The sequence below is a fragment of the Cololabis saira genome, chromosome 14 (assembly GCF_033807715.1).
Source record: "Cololabis saira isolate AMF1-May2022 chromosome 14, fColSai1.1, whole genome shotgun sequence".
Taxonomy (NCBI): domain Eukaryota; kingdom Metazoa; phylum Chordata; class Actinopteri; order Beloniformes; family Belonidae; genus Cololabis; species Cololabis saira.
The window spans coordinates 13786650-13806311 of NC_084600.1; the positions used below are offsets into that span (position 1 = coordinate 13786650).

General features: G+C 41.1%; 2 protein-coding genes across 2 annotated transcripts in view; one reads left to right on the plus strand and one right to left on the minus strand.

The window, feature by feature from the left end:
• LOC133460276 (thy-1 membrane glycoprotein-like) overlaps positions 1-2376 on the minus strand; it is a 2970-nt gene extending 594 nt beyond the window's left edge. Inside the window, exons 1-3 of the mRNA XM_061740872.1 lie at positions 2186-2376; positions 1092-1149; positions 686-1012 (exon numbers count right to left, since the gene is read on the minus strand). Of these exons, the coding sequence (XP_061596856.1) occupies positions 686-1012; positions 1092-1149 (385 nt within the window). The 5' untranslated portion in view covers positions 2186-2376. The remainder of the gene's footprint in view (positions 1-685; positions 1013-1091; positions 1150-2185) is intronic.
• Positions 2377-6399: 4023 nt separating this feature from the next.
• LOC133459639 (uncharacterized) lies at positions 6400-14171 on the plus strand. The gene is made up of 2 exons (XM_061739781.1): positions 6400-6963; positions 10760-14171. Exon 2 carries the CDS (start codon positions 11033-11035, stop codon positions 12029-12031), a length of 999 nt encoding a protein of 332 aa, XP_061595765.1. The 5' UTR covers positions 6400-6963; positions 10760-11032; the 3' UTR covers positions 12032-14171.
• The last annotated feature ends 5491 nt before the right edge of the window (positions 14172-19662 follow it).

Sequence of the window (19662 nt, forward strand, 5' to 3'; positions counted from 1 at the left end):
AAGGAAGGAAGGAAGGAAGGAAGGAAGGAAGGAAGGAAGGAAGGAAGGAAGGAAGGAAGGGAGAAAACAAGGAAAGAAGGAAGGAAGGGAGAAAAGAGGAAGGTAAGAAGGAAGGAGAGAGCAGGAGGAAAGAAGGAAGGAAGGGGAAAAAGAAGGAAGGAAGGAAGGAAGGAAGGAAGGAAGGAAGGAAGGAAGGAAGGAAGGAAGGAAGGAAGGAAGGAAGGAAGGAAGGAAGGAAGGAAGGAAGGAAGGAAGGAAGGAGGAGAAGGAAGGGAGAAAACAAGGAAAGGAGGAAGGAAGGGAGAAAAGAGGAAGGGAAGAAGGAAGGAAAGAGCAGGAGGAAGGAAGGGAAAAAAGAAGGAAGGAAGGAAAGAAAGAAAGAAAGAAAGAAAGAAAGAAAGAAAGAAAGAAAGAAAGAAAGAAAGAAAGAAAGAAAGAAAGAAAGAAAGAAAGAAAGAAAGATAAATTCCCGTTGATGACAAACATGGCAGATCTGAGAGCGAGATAGATTTATAGTTAAAAAGGTGGAGTTGAATTGGTATTTTTTTATCCTCATTTTTATCGTTATTGGGATAAATGCCTGAAATAATCGTGATACATTTTTTAGTCCATACCGCCCATCCCTACATCTCACACCAGAGTATTTTCACGCTCCCTCCCTCCTAACCACAACTTTCTCTCGCACCTCTCTCCACGGTGATACTTTCAATCTGCCCGGATACTTTGCACATGTAGGTGGTGTTGGACGGGAGTTTGCTCTTGTAGCCGGAGAGGGTCATCCTGTAGCCGTGGGGCTCCAGCTCCACCACCTCGCTGTGCTCCCTCAGCTGGGTGTCGGGCGCCAGCCTCGTCACGTTGGTGTTGATGAGGACCTCCTTGGATCCCGACGACCAGGAGAACTCGTAGGTGTTGATCTTGCTGGCGTCGGGCTTGATCTTACAGTCCACCCTCAGGTCCTCGTCATCCTCCAAACACACGGAGATCTGCTGCGACTGCACCGGGATCAGCAGCACTGAGGGTGGGGGGGGGAGTGAAATATTAGACTTTTCAGGTGATATTTTTGATAGAAATCTGAGGAGTGTTACTCTCACCTCCCAGCACTCCACACATAAACAGAGACCTAAGCATGATGGGGGTGCACCCATCCATCTGGGGGGGAAAACAGAAGACACACAATCACTTTTTACACATATTTTTGTTATGTGTTGTGTGTTTTTTATATATATCGCGTTTGATTGTTTGTTTCACTGTGATTGTATGTTTGACTCTTTGTGATGTCTCTTTCCCAGTTTGTCGCTGTAAATGAGAATCTGTTCTTAACTGACTTACCTGGTTAAATAAAGGTTAAATAAATAAATCCCACCCCCTTCATGAGACTGTCAGAGCCCTGGAGAGCTCCATCAGTGACCGGCTTCGTCACCCGCGATGCACCACTGAGAGGCATCGCAGGTCTTTCCTCCCCGCTGCCATCAGACTGTATAACCAGGCCTGCTCTCAGTAGCTAACGGACAATAACAATAACATGTGCAATAACAAGATGTGCAATGTCATATGTGCAATATCTGCCAGTCTACCTCACACACACTCTACCTGCTTTTTTTGCACTGTTTCTTTCAATCTACTGTATATACTGCTCATATTTCTGTAATTATACATATTTTATATATATTTTTTGTATTTTTTTTTAAATATATTTTGTATTTTTTACTTTTTAGTCTTTTTACCCCTCCCCTGCATGTGTGTGCTAAGTGTACTGCTGCCAACAAAATAAGTTTCCCCACTGAGGGAGAAAATAAAGGATTATCTTATCTTATCTTATCTTATCTTAAATAAAAAATCAAAGTAAGAGCAGCATGCGATAATGGGAACACGTTTTCAAACCTAGGTGTGCATGCAGCGCCCTCCCGCCTCCCGGGGGTGGGAAGTCCTTTGGGGTGAGGTCATCCTGTTATTTATGGTTCAGACTGCTAATAACTCCTCGTTTTACCTTTTTTTTAATCAAATTCAGTACCCAGACCTATATTTGATAGTTTTCATGTTAAAACCAGGCTAATGTTTACGTATTTCTGCACATGCATTACCTATTCTCCTCCATCATGCCCTTCTAGCTACATCTCAGAGGATATTTCATGCCACTGATGCACCAGTCTTGCTCATATTCACCCGTTAATCCGAGGAGCCTTACCTCTCGCCGAGGATGATACAGCAGTTCCTCCGTAAATAGCTGCTGGGAGTTGCCTCAGTGTTCAGCAATGCAGAGCTTCACACTTTTGAGAGGAGTTGGGAGCAATACAGAGGGATGGAGGGAGAGTGGGAGGGATGAGGAGGGACCAGAGAGTGCTGATTCGTCTCTCTCCTCTGCAGAGCCTGACGGAGGAAGGGGAGCCAGGCAGGCTGTGTCGGGACGATGAGGTAAAACGCCGTCATCATTTCTCTCACCAGCAGGTTGTTATGACCTTGTCTCCTCCCCTCTTTCGTCTCCTCACTTTCGTCTCATTTCCTGAAACTGCCTGCTGTGATTTACCATCAATGTCTTGCTATGACGATGGTAACGTCTGCTCTTCCAAATTACTCCATGACGCAGAAACAGTTGTTCTGGTGGAGAGAAATGCAGCTTAAATGATGTCTTATGTGGATTCATAAGGATCATAGTTGATGGATGAAATCCTTTATATGATGGACTCAAGGTTCATAACAATTTACAGACTGGTTCAGATGAAGCTGATATCCAGGACGGATGTACAGGAGGTGAATGTGTATGTCCCTCACCAGGTAAAAACACATTGTTATACAAATGAATGCATAATTAGGGGAGTGGTCTTTGATTGACAGTCGAGTATGTCACTTTAGTTACTTGGCAGCTTTAGTGAACTTAAAAAAAAACCTGTATAATACGGCTTGTTCCTGCTCTTTACTGGTCTAAGAAAACGCTGGGGCCAGTTTTGTGTTTCGGTCGGTATTAAAGGCCTTGGGGTAAAGTTTAAGGAAGCAGGCGAAGGCAGCAGTTTTCTGGCCCAGCTGAAGGCTCCTCGCCAGGTTGGAGCGCCTCCATCTCATCAGGTTCTACCCCTCACAACTGCCAGATCCTCCAGACCAGTGTTTCTCAATCCTGGTCCTCGAGTACCACTGTCCTGCATGTTTTAGATGCTACCCTGCTTCAGCACACCGTGATACAAGTACCTGTGTCATCAACAGAACTGTGCAGACCTTGGTGACAAGCTAATTAGGACCTTTAATTAGAATCAGGTGTGTTGGTGCAGGGAAACATCTAAAACATGCAGGACAGTGGTACTCGAGGACCAGGATTGAGAAGCACTGCTCCAGACTAATGCCGCGTTCCATTTGTCCTCTGAAGTGGGGATTTCCCAGTTCCCAGTCGGAATTTTCAACTGGAACGCCCCTCGAAGTAGGATTTCCCACTGGGAAAGTGGGAGAGTCTTCACCACCCCCGAGTTCACATTCCAAGATGGCTGCCCCGGTTGTAAACAGTAGAAGAGAGCTCTGTAAAAATTCGTAGCACTTCATTCTAGTTTTGGTCACACTTAATCAGTCGTATACAAGTATTGTTCGGCATATATATGCTGCTATAGTGTAATTTACATTTTTCATGTGGTATATGCGAACTACAAACTTGTTTACCTACTTTGTAACTGGAACGCTGATAACTCGGCTGTGATGTCATTCCCAGTTCCGAGTTCCGACTTCCGAGGTAAATGGAACGCAGCATAACAGCCTCGGGTCATGATGCTGGCAGCATCACTCCTGTCCTGTTACTCCACATAAGACCATATTTCTGAGTATCTGAGAGTCTGTGAAGCAGAAAATGTCATGTTTTTAAAGCTGCCTTGAAGCCTTGAGCATATATTACAACTTCTTCAATGAGGTGAGTTGGAAGTTGGCAAAAATATGCAAATATTAAGTATGTTACACATACAGTTTCAATGTTTGAAAAGTAAAGAAGCCTGTTTTCTCTTTTGTGTTCCCCCTCTCTGATCCGAAGAGCCAAGTGAGGTTGTAGAAGAAAAATGCAGGATTATATTTGTACAGTTTCATTACCTGGTGAATTTTTTTCCGCTCTGGAAATTTCCAGCACCGTCATGCTGGAAGAGGCCTGCAGCGGCTCAGTGGCGCCACCCAGAGGCCAATGACACGAACTTCATGGAGTCAGCTGAATGCACGTTTGTGGTCTTCATAACAAAGTGAAACTATTACATCATGTGAAGCTTAGTGGTTGTCTGTATACCAACAAAAATAACCAGGATGGCTAAAACTTCAAACATGGATGCCAGCATCATCATCCAAATATTGTTGTTAGAGTTATATTATTAAGGCCATGGAGTCATTTTACTTTCTTTTTTTAAAAACACATTTTATTGTTTTTAAACATAGGCAATACAAGATACAAAAACCAACCCCCCCCCCCCCCCCCCCCCCCCCAACCCATCAGACAGCACATGCAAGTTACAGATTTATACGGACAAATAAAAAGTAAGAAACAAAATTGTCATAATGAAAGATACATGACTAACAAGATAATAATATCGGTTGTAAAAAATAAATAAATAAAGATTGAAAAAAAACAGTTATAGGTTGTCTTCAGTCCATCACTAATTATGAGTTGAGGGAAACCCGTCATCAGCAGCCCGTTATACTTCCATTCAGAAAACTGTCTGCCCATCAATAGCAGATTTTTCAGATTTGCAGGTATATAATCTAGGAAAGGTGTCCAAACTTTTAAAAATAGCTCGTCCCTGCTCACTACAATGGCTTGTAACTTCTCATGAGGGAGGCTGTTGGATCCAGTTTCACAGGATGCACTTTCGAGCAGCTAGAAGGAGTTTATCAAAGAGTTTATAATGTGATGCAATGATATGTCTGTCCCTGGAGGGAAACTCCATGGTATTTCTTCATTTTCATTTAAAATATCCCGACTGGAAAAAAAATCTGGAAAAATCGATTTACAGTCATTTTACTTATAATGAAGCTGCATTATTTTTTTGTTTTCAAATAGTTCCTAACAAAGATTATTGGTAAGGATAGTAACTTTAAAACTTAAAAAACATATGATTTGTCTTGTTTTCTTTTCAGTATGGTGTATAGCTTTAATGTGCATTTAATAGTCTGCAGAGTTTAAGTGGTGGCTGGACAAAACATGTCCACATGTTTATATATCGGTCCACTTTGGTCTGTTTTTATTTAAAAATCCAGTTTTGAAACAAATCCATGCTGGGTTGTCCTTGTGTCGTCCTGCTGAATCAAGGGAGGACTGGTGGTGAGCCTGCAGAGCACATCATCAAATGAATCTGGGCAGCTTTGTCAACCTTTCTGCTTGAGCAGCACTGGGTTCTGCCAGTTTGTCCAACGAACGTCTTCTTGGAAACTGCTCCGAATGTGTCAAGTTGTAACAAATGTTTGATATTCTGAAATCAAACTGCACCAGGTTAGTTGCAGTCTAAACACTGCTGCTTTTTTTCTTTCCAAGAGAAACATCTTACTCCTGGAAGCTGTTTCAAACACATCAAGCTTTTGCTGTCTTTTTTTTTTTTGATCTACTGTCTCTTGAACTCTAACATTTAAAAAAAATTAACATTTAAACTGAGAGATGTGGCTCTTGGATTATTTCTCAGTGTCTGTGACCATAAAACAGTTTGACCTTGGGGCTCTACTTCTGGGAAGACCAGAAACCCTCTTGAAGGTTTCCCAGTACTGAATAATCTTCCTGCCCTTTTAACCCTTCCTGGTTTTACTGGCAGCAATTATTGCTTTTCAAAGATTGTTGCTGATGTCTTTCCTCATTGGCCTTCTTTCAAACCACACTTGACTGGAAACTGCAAAATCACCCTGTTTTTATAAAGCTGCTCACTCTTGCTGAGAATCAGCTGTGCATCCGCTCATCTGCTGCTACTTAACCCTGAAAGTCCTGCAGGAACTAATCATGCACCTCATTTTGCTTTTGTATTTTGTCTTGGTTTATTTTTTTTTTCTTTTGTTTGTTGCATTCATTGGGCAGCATGTTTTTATTGTCTCTGTGCTTTTATGCTTTTACTTCTGTTTTTTTATGTGTCTTGATTTTATTAATTTTTTTTTGATTGCTGGTTTCTGTAGCACTTTGAGATTATTTTATGAAAAGTGCTTTACAAATAAAATGTATTATTATTATTATTATTATTATTATTATTATTATTATTATTATTATTATTATTATTATTATTATTATTATTATTATTATTATTATTATTATTATTATTATGTCACAGGAAGGTTCATGCGTTATTCCCTGGGATAAGACCCGAGCTGTTTCTCAGTTCCGACTAGTGAACTCGGTAGTTACAGTATATTACATACATATTTGCCAAGTGTAACTGGGGAGAGTGCACTTCAGAGGATGGGAGGTGTTAGAGTGAGAATATTTTCCCATGATGTGGCCTGTTTGATTTGTTTCTTTTATCTATCTGCTTTTCTCACCATTCTTGGCTGCATCATGTGAGCCGTGTCAAGGTCGCCTCATCTGAATCTACTGTGCGATGATGTGATCCACACCACACCCACGGCACACCTACTTCCTGATTGTACTCTGAAATCTACACCCTTTTCTTCTGTAAATACACACCCATTTTTTCATGTCTTTAAATAAACTTTGCTGGGGGCAGGACCGTTGTAGTTCGCTGCTCGTGCGCCTACCCATGCATGTAAAAAAATAAGATGTCTCAGCCTCTTTCTTCAGATCACTGAGTGTTTTTTCTCTCTAACATAAATTGGTCCTTCGAGCCGGATCCCGAAGACCTCCCGCCGACGCCAAGATAACCACCACTGAAACCTGTCGACAGTCATCGCTGAATAGCCATCTGCGGTGCCAAAACCCTGAGATGTGAATTCATCCCAGGTCGGTGGCCTTAGTTTGGTCCTCGACGGCGGCGGGAGGCTGAGGGATCAACGAACTCAAAACCAGTGATCTCGGAAAGGGTGAGATGTATGATTGGAACCGCGCGAAGTTACATTAGTGTTGCAAAAAGTCCTGCAGGTGAAGTGACGTTGAATTGTTAAATTAGGGTTGATTCACCGCACGAATTGGCACAGATTACTGTTGTAATACTGTATTTGACCCGGTCTTTGTACGTTTTGACCGTATAGAAACGTAATTCATGCCATTGTATAAATGAGATGTGTATGATTGGATTGATTGTTACACGAGCGTGAACATATCAGTCATTTTTTTTTTTTTTTTTATCTGTCGTAAAATCACGTACTGACAATTGACGGTTTCAACAGGTTGGGTTTCACCCCGTAAAATGAGCACCGCTGTATTTTAGATACAGTAGAAGGCTGTGTTCATGAACCTACTGTCAATTTGTGTGTCAGTGACATTTTACACAGAACCATGGGTACCTCTAACTCGAAACAGTGTGTATTGACAAAGGATGCTTTATATATATGAAAGAGAAACAAAGCCGTTGTGGCCAATGTGTGAGCACGGTGTGTGTGTGTACTGTATGTAACGGCTGCAGCAGCGTGTGTGAAAGCGCGCTCCAAGGTTGCCTGTCTGATGCGCGTTCACGAGAAGCTGCGTAAGTTGGAGGCTTAATGAAGCCTGCGAATAGAAATACCCTGTCATTTTAAGACTAGATGTCCATAAGTTCAATGTTAAATTTCCTATGAGGTTCTCTGTTGACATTTTTGTTAAAATAATACGAATAACCAGCTCTCTTTGGATGATGTAATCTGTTTCACACGAGGGAGACTTTTTATCTGGTAAACAACACGTGAGCTTCAGAGAGGACGTTTTTGTAGATGTGAAGTCGTGTTCAGTACGGTGTTTCACTGCATAAGAATACTCGTCTTTTTAGTTCACTCTGAAAAATTACTCAAGAATTTAGTTTGAAAAGAATAAATAATTCACACATACGCACTGATACACAAACCCACACATAGATGATCTCAAGTTTGTGTTTAATGTTTAGTTAGTTGTTGTTTATGTGTAGTTTAAGCATCAGAATTTATCCTAAGTTTTGTTTAAGACTTTTGTAAATAAATTCTGATTAATTTGAAGAAGAAAAGAAAAGTAGAATTAAAGGTCCATTATGGATTTTCTGAGCAGTGGAGGAGAAAAAGAAAGCTGAAAAAATATATGCAATGATTAAAGAAGATGAACAAACGACTTCTTCACGGAGAAACTGTGATGTTGAGAACGGTAATAGGGGACGCCCTAATGACCAACTGTAACTGATCAAAACGAACCCGAGACTGCTAAAACAAATACGCGTGACTCCCGTAAGAATCGTAAGGATTCTGTTAAACTGAAAAAGATCTCGAAACGTGCTTTTTCCTGCACCATCTCGGGTTCAACAAACCCAAGACGTAAAAACAAAATATAAAGTTGAACTTCGCAAACAGAAGAAAGAGCTGTATCCTGTGTCCGACCTTAAAGAAATAAAACAAAAACCTGGATATGGTAAAACGAACTCAGGCTCAGGATCAGACTCTGACCCAGACTCTGAATCTGACCCAGGATGTGCCGCGCCCCCCACCGACCTGAGTTGTCCATTAATCCAGGTGGCCAATCCGCGTTACGGTCAAGGTGGTGATGACAACCCGACCATTATGGTTTTTCGAGCGTGGTCCAAAGATGAAATGATGAAAGCTGCTGATGGTGTTGCAGACCCATTTCAGGATGCCGACCAGTTCGTAACTGACTTGGTAGAATTGATGAACAGCTTTCACCTGAATGGCTTAGAGATGCTTCATGTAGTCAGTAAAAAACTTGGGCACAGACTTGGACGTATACAAGGTGACATCACTGGACATGACGCAGCAAATCCTCCAGTGATTTTACCTACTGACTCTCAGGCCTTCACCGAAGCAGTAACACGGTTAAACAATCGCATTATTACGACCTTCCGTCGGGGAGCAGACTACACCCGTATTGCGATATGCAAACAAAGGGATCCAGAACCTGCTGAAGAATACGTAGTTCGTTTAGAAGCGGTTTTCCGGCATAATTCTGGCATTCCTTATGACCCCGCAGACAATGGAGCTTACCAGCAAAAATTAAAAAAAATAAGCGTTCCCGGAGGGACCACTGCCCACAGTGCGACACTTTGTAACGAAATACTGGGTTCATCAGACCACGGGCTCTGTAGCACAGGCCGTGGAATTTGCATCCCACGAACAAAGGGCGCTGGCCGTGAAAGACAAGTCAGGGGGAGGAACGCAGGAGGAAATTGGGAAAACAGACGAAAATCTGATCCAAATTGCTGCCATTGCGGGAAACCTGGACATTTTTCCAGGGATTGCAAGACTAATCTTGCAAATAAAAGAAAACAGCCACAGCAAGATAAACGCCCCAAATAATCCCAACTCAGCCAAACAGAAATGAGTAGTACCTGAACCTCCGAAACAGGGTCCAAACGATGTGGTAGACATCTTTGCAGCCCTTAAACATGCCCGTCAAAATAATGAATTGCCATTCATAACCCTCAGTATTCAAGGGGAAAACTATCGCTGTCTTTGTGATTCTGGGGCTGTGTAACTTCTGCAGGACCTGGATTCCAGAATATGCTAAAGTTATCCAGCCTATTCAAAACATTATCTATGGTCTCTCACAGACAAGGTAATTTGGAACCCAGCCACTATTCAGGCATTCATAACACTGAAACAGTTGTTGCAAACAAATGTCGTCCTGGCATTGCCTGATTACGATAGACCGTTTTATCTTTCGGTTGATGCAGCAGAGGGTTTTATGAAGGCCGTACTGCAGATCAGGCAGCAAAACGAGCTGCCACTCGAAATGACCCTCACGCTGACTTACTTTTTATCTTAGCTCCACTCGATTCCATGATCATAAGTGATGCTCAAAAGACAGAACCTTTGAATGATCAAAAGACGTGGTTAAAATTCAGACCCGGAATAAAAAATTATGTTCAGTATGTCAATGGCAAGCCGATCCTTCCCCAGTCACTTTTTAAAGGGGCAGCACAGATGAGTCACGGGTTTAACCCATGTCTCAACAGGGGGGGATGGTAAACATAGTAAATGAAACATTCCATACTTTAAATTTTTTGGATTATGCCAGAGACTTCTGCAGACGGTGCATGATATGTATGAAACATAATGCACAAGGGAGACTGAGACCCAAAAGGGGAAGGTTCCCAGAACCAAAACATCCGTTTGAAGTAATTCAAATGGACTTCATTGAACTTTTACCATCACAAGGATGTAAATACTGTTTGGTGATAGTAGACACATTTTCTAAATGGCCAGAAATGTACCCTGTAAAGCGTTGTGATGCTGTAACAGTGGCTAAACACCTGTGTTCACATTTTTCCCGACTTATGGTATTCCTCTTATCATAAGATCAGATAATGGAACTCATTTTGTAAATGAAGTGTTAGCATTGTGTGCCACCACCCTGGGGTTTGAGCTGAAGAATCATTGCTCATATCACCCCCAAAGAGCAGGACTAGTGGAAAGAACCAACGCTACGATAAAAGAGAGGCTCAGAAAAACTATGGCAGAAACTAGAAGACCTTGGCCCGATTGTCTGTCTCTAGTTAAAATGTGGATGCGTATTACTGCATGCCACGGAGGGTTAACTCTCTTCGAAATAGTACATGGGAGATGGTTCCCCCTCCCTAATACAGACGTGCCTCTTACCAAGAGTGATAATGAGCACACATTAGCGGACTGGATGAAAAGCAAGTTTTCCAACAGGCTTGTCAAGGAACACAATGATCTCCCAGAGTCTTCTGCTCCTATCTTACAGGCACTCAAGGCCGGAGACTTTGTCCTCGTCAAGGTCCTACGGCGAGACAACTGGGCGGCACCACGGTGGGACGGGCCGTATCAAGTTCTCCTGACGACACCCACGGCAATTAAAATTGCGGAAAGGCCCTCCTGGATCCACCAGTCACACTGTAAGCGCATCATCACCGAGCCAGAGTGAGAATCTACTGATAGAGTAGCAACGAAGCCCGGCTACAAAGGGGGCAGGAACCAATAGGGGCCTGTCGTCTCAAACCGGTGAAGAAAAGAAGACATGGCTCTGCGCTGTCTGGTGATCCTGGCCTTTTTGGGCCTCGTGGCGTGTACCCTGCTGATGCTTCGTTCCCCATCGGACATTCAACGCACCGCTGCCAGGAGTAAAAGGTCTGTGACTGATGTGATGAAATGTTCCACCTCTGACCCACACACCACTATTCTATGTGCTCCACGAACCAAGACCACCACCTTCGTCATCCCCTTCCACACGTCACCCAAGTCCAACGACGTGTGGCGACTCGACATGAGTGGGGTGATGAGGATGTTTGGTGGTAAGTATCCTGTAATGATTTGGTACATGACTCTTGGTGACTTTTACACGTGGTCCTGGAAATACCTCGTAGGTGAGTCCAACGCCGACTGGTCGTCCTCCACCACTGACCGGAAGGCTCTACAGTGGAGGAAGCAACTCAGCCTCACATCCTCCAGAAGAAACCTTGTCATCACTCTGCGACCTGACCAACGCAGCTCATCTAACGCTGCATCTTGTGCTGATTTCCTCATCTCTCCTTGGGTGGAGGCGAAGCCTCCCCGGTACCAGTACAAGATCTGCTACACGGACAGTGCTCCCAAAGTTGAAATCACAACATGGAATGGGAATGTGAAGAGTAAACATGATAAACATGTTCTAATCAATGGTAAAGGTGAAACAATGTCTGCTCCTATTACAAATGCATGGTCCGACCGAGACCGAGATCCTGCAGGACGAGTAAACTCCTGGTGGACGGCTGTGAAGTCTATTGTTGACGCCTTACATGTTAACTCCACTTGTTATGCATGTTCCCTCATGCCCCACTCACAGCGGGACTTGTCCTTTGTAAAACCTAAACCATTGACTGTCTCTGATGTTATCTGTGTGTTAAAGGGTATGTTCAAAGCGACGAATACGTCTGGAAAACCTGTCAGGACGAAGTGGTTAAAGTTGAACTTAACTGATGTCTCCGAATGTTCTCGCTGGAATCAGAATCTGATCGGAGTGAATGGCACGGAAGCCTGAGAACACCCTGACCTTAACCAGCCTGTGATGTCTATTGAACCTGCACAAGTTCCTGAAAACTTTCAACTTTGTTTCAGGCGTTCATATGTGGGTGCTAAACCGAGCGTTCCAGTAGGCTCCACCTCCGGCTGTCGGATGACAGTCAACGCCACGTGTGGTGAAGGGCCTCTTTATAATCAGTCGGTTTGCCTCGGTCCCCGCGCTAACGCCGCTTCTGTAAGTGACCTGACAGGTAACTTTTCTGACACAGAAGCTGTTTCCTGGCCTTCTGATGAAGGATGCAGCAGCCCCACCAGCGCTGCGTGGCTCTGTGGTTATGATGTGTATCAGGTCCCTCCCTACGGCTGGATCGGGACCTGCACCCTGATTTAACTCACACCTGCTATTACCCTGTACAACCAGTTGACATACTCCACCGTCATTATCCCCACTACAGGCAGAAGCGTGCTGGCGATGTTCCAGTACAGACCACCGTAGGAGAGAAGTTCTTTGCCGGTGTGTTTCCGTGGTGGGGGGCTGTTAAGAATGCTCACGGCGTAGAAGCAGTGCATGTTCAATTGGAGAACTTAACAGCAATTCTGACTAAGGGCATGTCATCTCTCCCGCCCGTCATGATCGCCACGCGTACCAGGCTGATCTTAGCCTCACAAGGAGGTTTGTGTCATGTCATTTGTGAAAAACGTTGTACTTACATTCCTGATGCGGCTGCAAATATTTCTGACACCCTCAGTCATATGAATGATCTGCTTGCGCAAATGAAAAAAGGTGATGCTTATGAATCCGCCTCCGGCTGGGATATATGGTCCTGGATCTGGTCAGGAGGCTGGTCTGGAAGACCTATTAAGCTACTTATGCCCGTTGGTAGTGTTCCCATATTATTATAGTTATAGTTAATATTTATTTCGGTAAATCACAAAAAAATCAACAAATGAGTTAACACAGGTTTTTCCCTGGTCAACGTTGTGATTGTTTTGGCCGAGGAGGTCTGGGCTTGAGGCATAAAGCTTGTCTTGCCCACCTTTTAACAGAATAGAATATACAAGAAGAACAAATTAAGTATCATGGGTCTACACAAAATAATAATAATAGTAATAGTGATAATAATACCAATAATGACAATTATGATAATAATAATAATAATAATAATAATAATAACAACAGTAATGGCAATAATAATGATGATGATAATAATGATAGCTCTGAAAACAGAAAGTGAAAAGATGCTGAGGAAACCCGACAAACCCAATTTAAGTTGTCATTTTATCTCATGCATGTGTACATTCTTCTTTGTTTGCTTATTGTGTTTCTATATATGTGTATTACCTTTGCTTTGAATAATATCTTGTATGCTTTTATTGAGTTTGTTTAAGGTCGTTGTGTAATGAGTTCCACAGTTTTACTCCTAAAACAGATATACATCTGCCTTTTGTGTTTGTTCTTATTGCTGTTGTGTCAAACATTGCTGTTCCCCTGAGGTCGTATTTGCCCTCTCTTGGCTTGAACAGTTCCTGCAGCCCGGAAGTGATTTGTTATAAGCCTTGTACATTATCAAAGTGGTGTTCAGATTAACTATGTCTTGCAATTTAAGTGTATTGTATTCTGTGTGTTCATTAGCTGCATCATACCCTCTGTCCGCTGTATGATATCATGTATGATCAACGTCTCCATGATTCAATATAGTGCTATGCTATGCTATGCGTCCACTGCTGAAGATTCGGACCTCGCACTGCTGGAGGCGAAATTCCAACAGGCGATGCAGGATGATGACGTGTAATTAATGATGATCTGGTAGAAAATGCTTGTCAAGTTACGAAGATTTGATATACTGCATGTGCATTATCCTAAAATGATAAACAGGGGGGAATGTTAGAGTGAGAATATTTTCCCATGATGTGGCCTGTTTGATTTGTTTCTTTTATCTATCTGCTTTTCTCACCATTCTTGGCTGCATCATGTGAGCCGTGTCAAGGTCGCCTCATCTGAATCTACTGTGCGATGATGTGATCCACACCACACCCACGGCACACCTACTTCCTGATTGTACTCTGAAATCTACACCCTTTTCTTCTGTAAATACACACCCATTTTTTCATGTCTTTAAATAAACTTTGCTGGGGGCAGGACCGTTGTAGTTCGCTGCTCGTGCGCCTACCCATGCATGTAAAAAAATAAGATGTCTCAGCCTCTTTCTTCAGATCACTGAGTGTTTTTTCTCTCTAACAGGAGGACTCAGTGTTTCAGTGTTTCTGTGTACTTGTACCTCACAGCATCACAGCTTAACTAGCCAGCTGACACCTACTGAAAAATCTTTGCATTTTTATTGACCATAAAATAATCAAAAGGCCTCTCTTGATAACTTCACCACAATTAGTAAATAAGAAGACCTGTTTTGCAGATACCATTACACAACAGTTAGTCAAATTTATTCATAAAGCACTTTAAAAACAACAACAGCTGACCAAAGTGCTGGACAAGCGAAAGGAAAACAAAAACAAAATAGGACAATTTAAGACATAAAACACAATCCTGGTGAGTTAAATGATAGTGAATAAAAATGAGTTTTAAGATGAGATTTAAAAACAGCCATAGAAGGAGCCAGACGTATGGTGAGCTCAGTCCAGAACCAGTACCGGTCCTGCAGAGTCCCGGTCCCCCCTGCTCTGTAGCCTGGAGTTGGTCAGCTAACCTAAGAGCCCCAGAAGCTCTATGGACATTTAAGAGCTGAGATGTAAGAAGGTGCAAGACCATGGAAAGATTTAAAAACAAATACCGGTAGAAGAATTTTAACATTGATCCTCTAATGGGGTTCAGGGGTCACATGGTCCCGCCTTCGCGTTCTGGTCAGGACACGAGCTGAAGATGGGACAGGGAGGGAGTGAAGTTGTAAACCTTTTTTTTATGCCTTTATCTTTCCCTGTTACTTCTGCTTGTTGATGCAAAATGCATTCTGGGATACCACTTTGCCTGGAGCCTCCACAGGTCTCCGCTGGACGCATCCTTGATGCAAAAACACAAGCGGAGAGTTCGGCCGTGTTTGTTTGGATGCAGAATTTGATCCGGATCAGTAATTGTGGCTTTGAGATCAAAGGACGGATAAGTATAGTGTCTATATTTAGAAACGGCTACAATCAAGTGTACAATAATCACCCCCCCCCCCCCCCCCGGCCCCCTCCTTCTGCTGCTTTCTCTCTCCTATGAAGCACCACTCCATTAATCTGTGTTGTCAACATGAAGTGTAGGAATACAGTAGTGATGCAACAACTGGAATTGTTACTTTAGTGTAAATATTAATAGATGTTAACAATATTGAACCTTCTGACCAATGAAAAGCTGATAGTTCTGTATCAGATTTCATCCCCATCTACTTTGCTTCTTTTTTTTAAATCACTTCTTCTCTTTTAATCTGGATTTGATTGTTTGTTTTTCAGGTGGTGGGGAGGCCGTCCGTTGGTCCTACATTTCAGTTACAGCTAGTTATGTGCGGATCGATACTGGAATATCGATACTTCCGATACCAGATCTATACCCTCTAAAATCCAAACTAAAATATCGATACTTTTGATGCTTCAGTCATTTGTGGTAATGTATATCATTAACAGGAATACGGTGGAAAGTAACTAAACTATTCAGATTCTGTCTAAATGACTTGCTACTGGTAGGAACTACTTTTCATTTTCATAGTAGTTCCTATTCTTGTTTATTATTCTCCTATTTATCTTAATGATTTTATTATTTTACTTAGGATCTTTTTTTAATCATGGAAACACCTTTTTTTGTTGTAACAGCTCGGCTACCTCAGTATACCTCTGACTTTAAACAAATAGTTAAATAAGTCACTCTGCTGTCTTGTATTCTTAAACTATCTAAAATACACAACTTTTTTAGATTTACTGACACACTAGGTGTATTTGCACAATGTATCGGTATTGAATCGGTATCGCCGACACCAGCCTGAATTTGACTCGATATCGGATCAGAAAGATCGGTGGTATCAAACATCACTAGTTACAGCCCATCAACCTGACTTTAAATCGTCTGTCCAAGGTGACCCACATGTAAGTGAAGTGCACCCTCTGCTGGATCAGCTTCATGTCTTTATTTGAATGTATCTGTTGAATGTATGTGTCTGCAATAATTTACACCAACTCTAGTGGAAATAAGTCATATTACAAGGCTTGACGGTCCGTCACCACTCACCAGCGCTGTATTTTCATCAACACGGTAGATTTATGTGTTTTACATGACATCAAAACGGTAGTTTTCCTATAAATCCACATTCATTCAGAGTTTGTGACTTACAAATTGTAATTTTTACACAAGGAACATGCCTCTGTTTTCACTATATCAAAATTGTTTAAAATAGTTAAACTTCAAACAAATCAAACAAAAATGACCTAATAATTCATCACAGACTCAGTGCAGGTCTGGAGGACAATTGGGGTGGAGGTGTAGGCTCCATCTACCGAAGGAGACAGAGCAAGTCCAACTTATCTCATCAGGTGTTGACGCTGATGTCGTAAGAAGCTTCAACACCATCAAAATAATACGCTTATCTTCATCTTTTCATTCTAAAAGTAACTCATATCTAATTATGAGTATCAGTCTATTAGTTGTATTAAATATCCCCCCCCCCCCCCCCCGCCAGGTTCCTGTCGGCCAACCTGAGAACCCCAGGGACGTTTTTAACCCCATAAAGGTTTTCAGGAGATAAAAGACCAATATAATCTAACAAATACAGATTTATACAGGTATTTGCAATTACAACGCTATCTAGAGCAAACGATGAGGGGGGGTATAGAGGGGAGGGGGACAGAAATTATTGGAATGTTCACTTCAGCATATGAATCAAAACTGAGAAAAAAGCTAATTTCAAAATTATATAAGGGAGTGGAAGATTTAAAGGAAATGGACACAGTGTATATAAAAGAGAGGTGGGAGAGGGATGCAAATATGACCATATCAGTGGACGAATGGGAAGAGATAAATGAACAGCAGTGGAGAACAACCTGTTCATTAACTTGGAGAGAACATGGCTGGAAGAACATCATAAGATTTTTTAGAACACCAGCACAGGCAAAGTATCGGGATACAAAGTGTTGGCGACTATATGGGGCGGATAAAGCTGACCATTTTCACGTGTTCTGGAGTTGTCCCTCCATTCGCAGCTACTGGTAGGAACTTAAGAACTGTATGGACAAAGTATTGAAGGTAAATCTTCCACCTACATTCGAGGTATTATACTTGGGGAAACTGGACATCGATTTTACAAGATTTGGGGACAAACATATTTTTAGGATAATGTTGATTGCAAGTAAGAAAGCAATTACCAGAAAGTGGATGAAGGATGAGGCACCTAAGGTTGAGGACTGGGTTGAGGTTATACACAATATATATGGGATGGAAAAGTTAACTTTCTCTGTGAGACTAGAGATGGACAGATTTAAAGGAATTTGGGAAAGCTGGTTAGAGTACATAAAACTAATAAGGTCAGACTTTATTTGAGTTGTACATCTTGGGAACAAAGACCCCTAGTTCATAGCTACAGATGTTGAAATGTTCTATTTCTTTTTATTTTAATTTATTTTATTTTATTTCATCATATTTGCCTGTTAAGTCCCCCTACTGGGGAAAAAGAAAAAAAAATGAACCATTGTGTACCAGTTATATGCTGAATATGTGTGAAAATGTTCAATAAAAAGAAAATAAAAAAAAAAGAACACATTCTTATTTACAATGACGGCCTGGCAAGCGACAAGGACCACTTGGGGGGAAAGGAAGTGGGCTAGGGAGTAAAACATAGTAAAATTGTAGCTCTGCAAAGGTAGAAAACAATTAGGGAGCATTTTTTGGCAAAGCAGCAGAAATTGGCAGAACACCAGCCCTGGAAATCTACCAGGAACCCCTGCTGATGGAAACACTGCTGATGGGTGTAGTGGGAGGTACTTTGATTGGGATTTCTAAACTATGTTCAGCTCTCTCACGGGAACATAAATCATGTGGATACAACTCGTTTGAACCATTTGCACCAGAAACATTTAGCCTCTAGTACATTTGAAGAAGTTGGAGATTACAAGAAATAAACAGTAGACAGACAGACGAGTCGGTTCAGGCCTTGTTGGGGTTTTACGCTGATATAGAGCTCCACTGAAGTGTGTTCAAACAGCAAACAAAAACAAAAGTAGCATCCTTTGTGCTCCTTCTTGTCTTTATTCTCATGCTGCTTTCTTCTTTTTTGTCTCCTTTTGTACTGCTTGGCCAAACAGAAAAAAAGTGAATTACCGCCATCTGGTGGTCAGATGTGGTATTTGTTTGGTCAGTGGTTCTTGTGTGCTTCTTCTAATGTGAGAGAGAAGACGGTTGGACACGTTGGAGGTCTGGCAGCTTTACCCAGAATTCCTGCAGAAGAAATTATGGCACATCCTCTCTTTAATCTGATCAATGCATTTAAAGATCACTTTATTTTTACCTGACGAGCTAAATGATCATTTAATTTAATGATTACTGTTATTTTTTTGCTTATTTTTTATTTAATAATTATTTTCTGTTCTTTTTTTTAATTTACACGTTATGAAAACACAAAATAAAAATAATACAAGCGTAAAATAATACAAGTGCGCAAAACAAAAACGCATACAGGTACAGGACAAGAGGGGACGCTAGAAAACAAAAAAACAGACAAACAAAACAAAAAGATCAATGTTTTTGCTCAGATTTCTTCTTATATGTGGGCGTGTATGTGGGTGTGTGTGTGCGTGTGTGAGTACGTTTATGTGGTGTGTATGGGTATGATAGCTTTCTAGAATAATGGTTATTTTAGGAGAGAGACAGCAGCAAAAAATAAAAAATAAATAAAAATAAATAAATAGGATAAGTAGCATACATGAAATAAATAAATAGGAAAAATAAAATAATAAATAAATAAGGAAAAATGATAACTAAATAATAATAATAATAAAAAAGGAAAAGAAAATAATAATTGAATTCTTTTTTTAAAGAAATCCTTCATCAAAGGTATAGTATATTGTTATACCATTGCTGTCTATTGTTCTGTATTATATTGTAGTATTATAGTAAAGTAATGATAATGTAATACTATGCATTATAATTACTTCTATTAGTACATACATACATAGTAGCACAACATAATGCTGGGCGTTTGTTTTCTTTTCTTTTGTTTGCCTTGATATTCTTTGATTTTGACTATATGTATATATACATATAATTGAGTATTATACAGTTATTGAAACTCGTCTTGTTATATGTAAGAATGAATGTATGTAAGATTCAGAGGTAGGACTCGATAAGTGGTTACTTCAAGCCTACTCCGTTTCGAGCATGTTGGTGGACCTCTGAACTATGTGCTGTACATACATATATATATATATATATATATATATATATATATATATATATATATATATATATATATATATATATATATATATATATATATGGGTCAATGATGTGACGCCTGTATTTTCTGAAAAACAGATTTTTTTTCAATTCAAAAAAGGTTTAAATGGATAAAAAAATACCATATATATGACCTACCTGTCCCACATATGGACTCACTTGAATTTTACAAAAAATACTACCGTAGTTATTTGGGATTTTGTTGTTGTTTTAAGCGT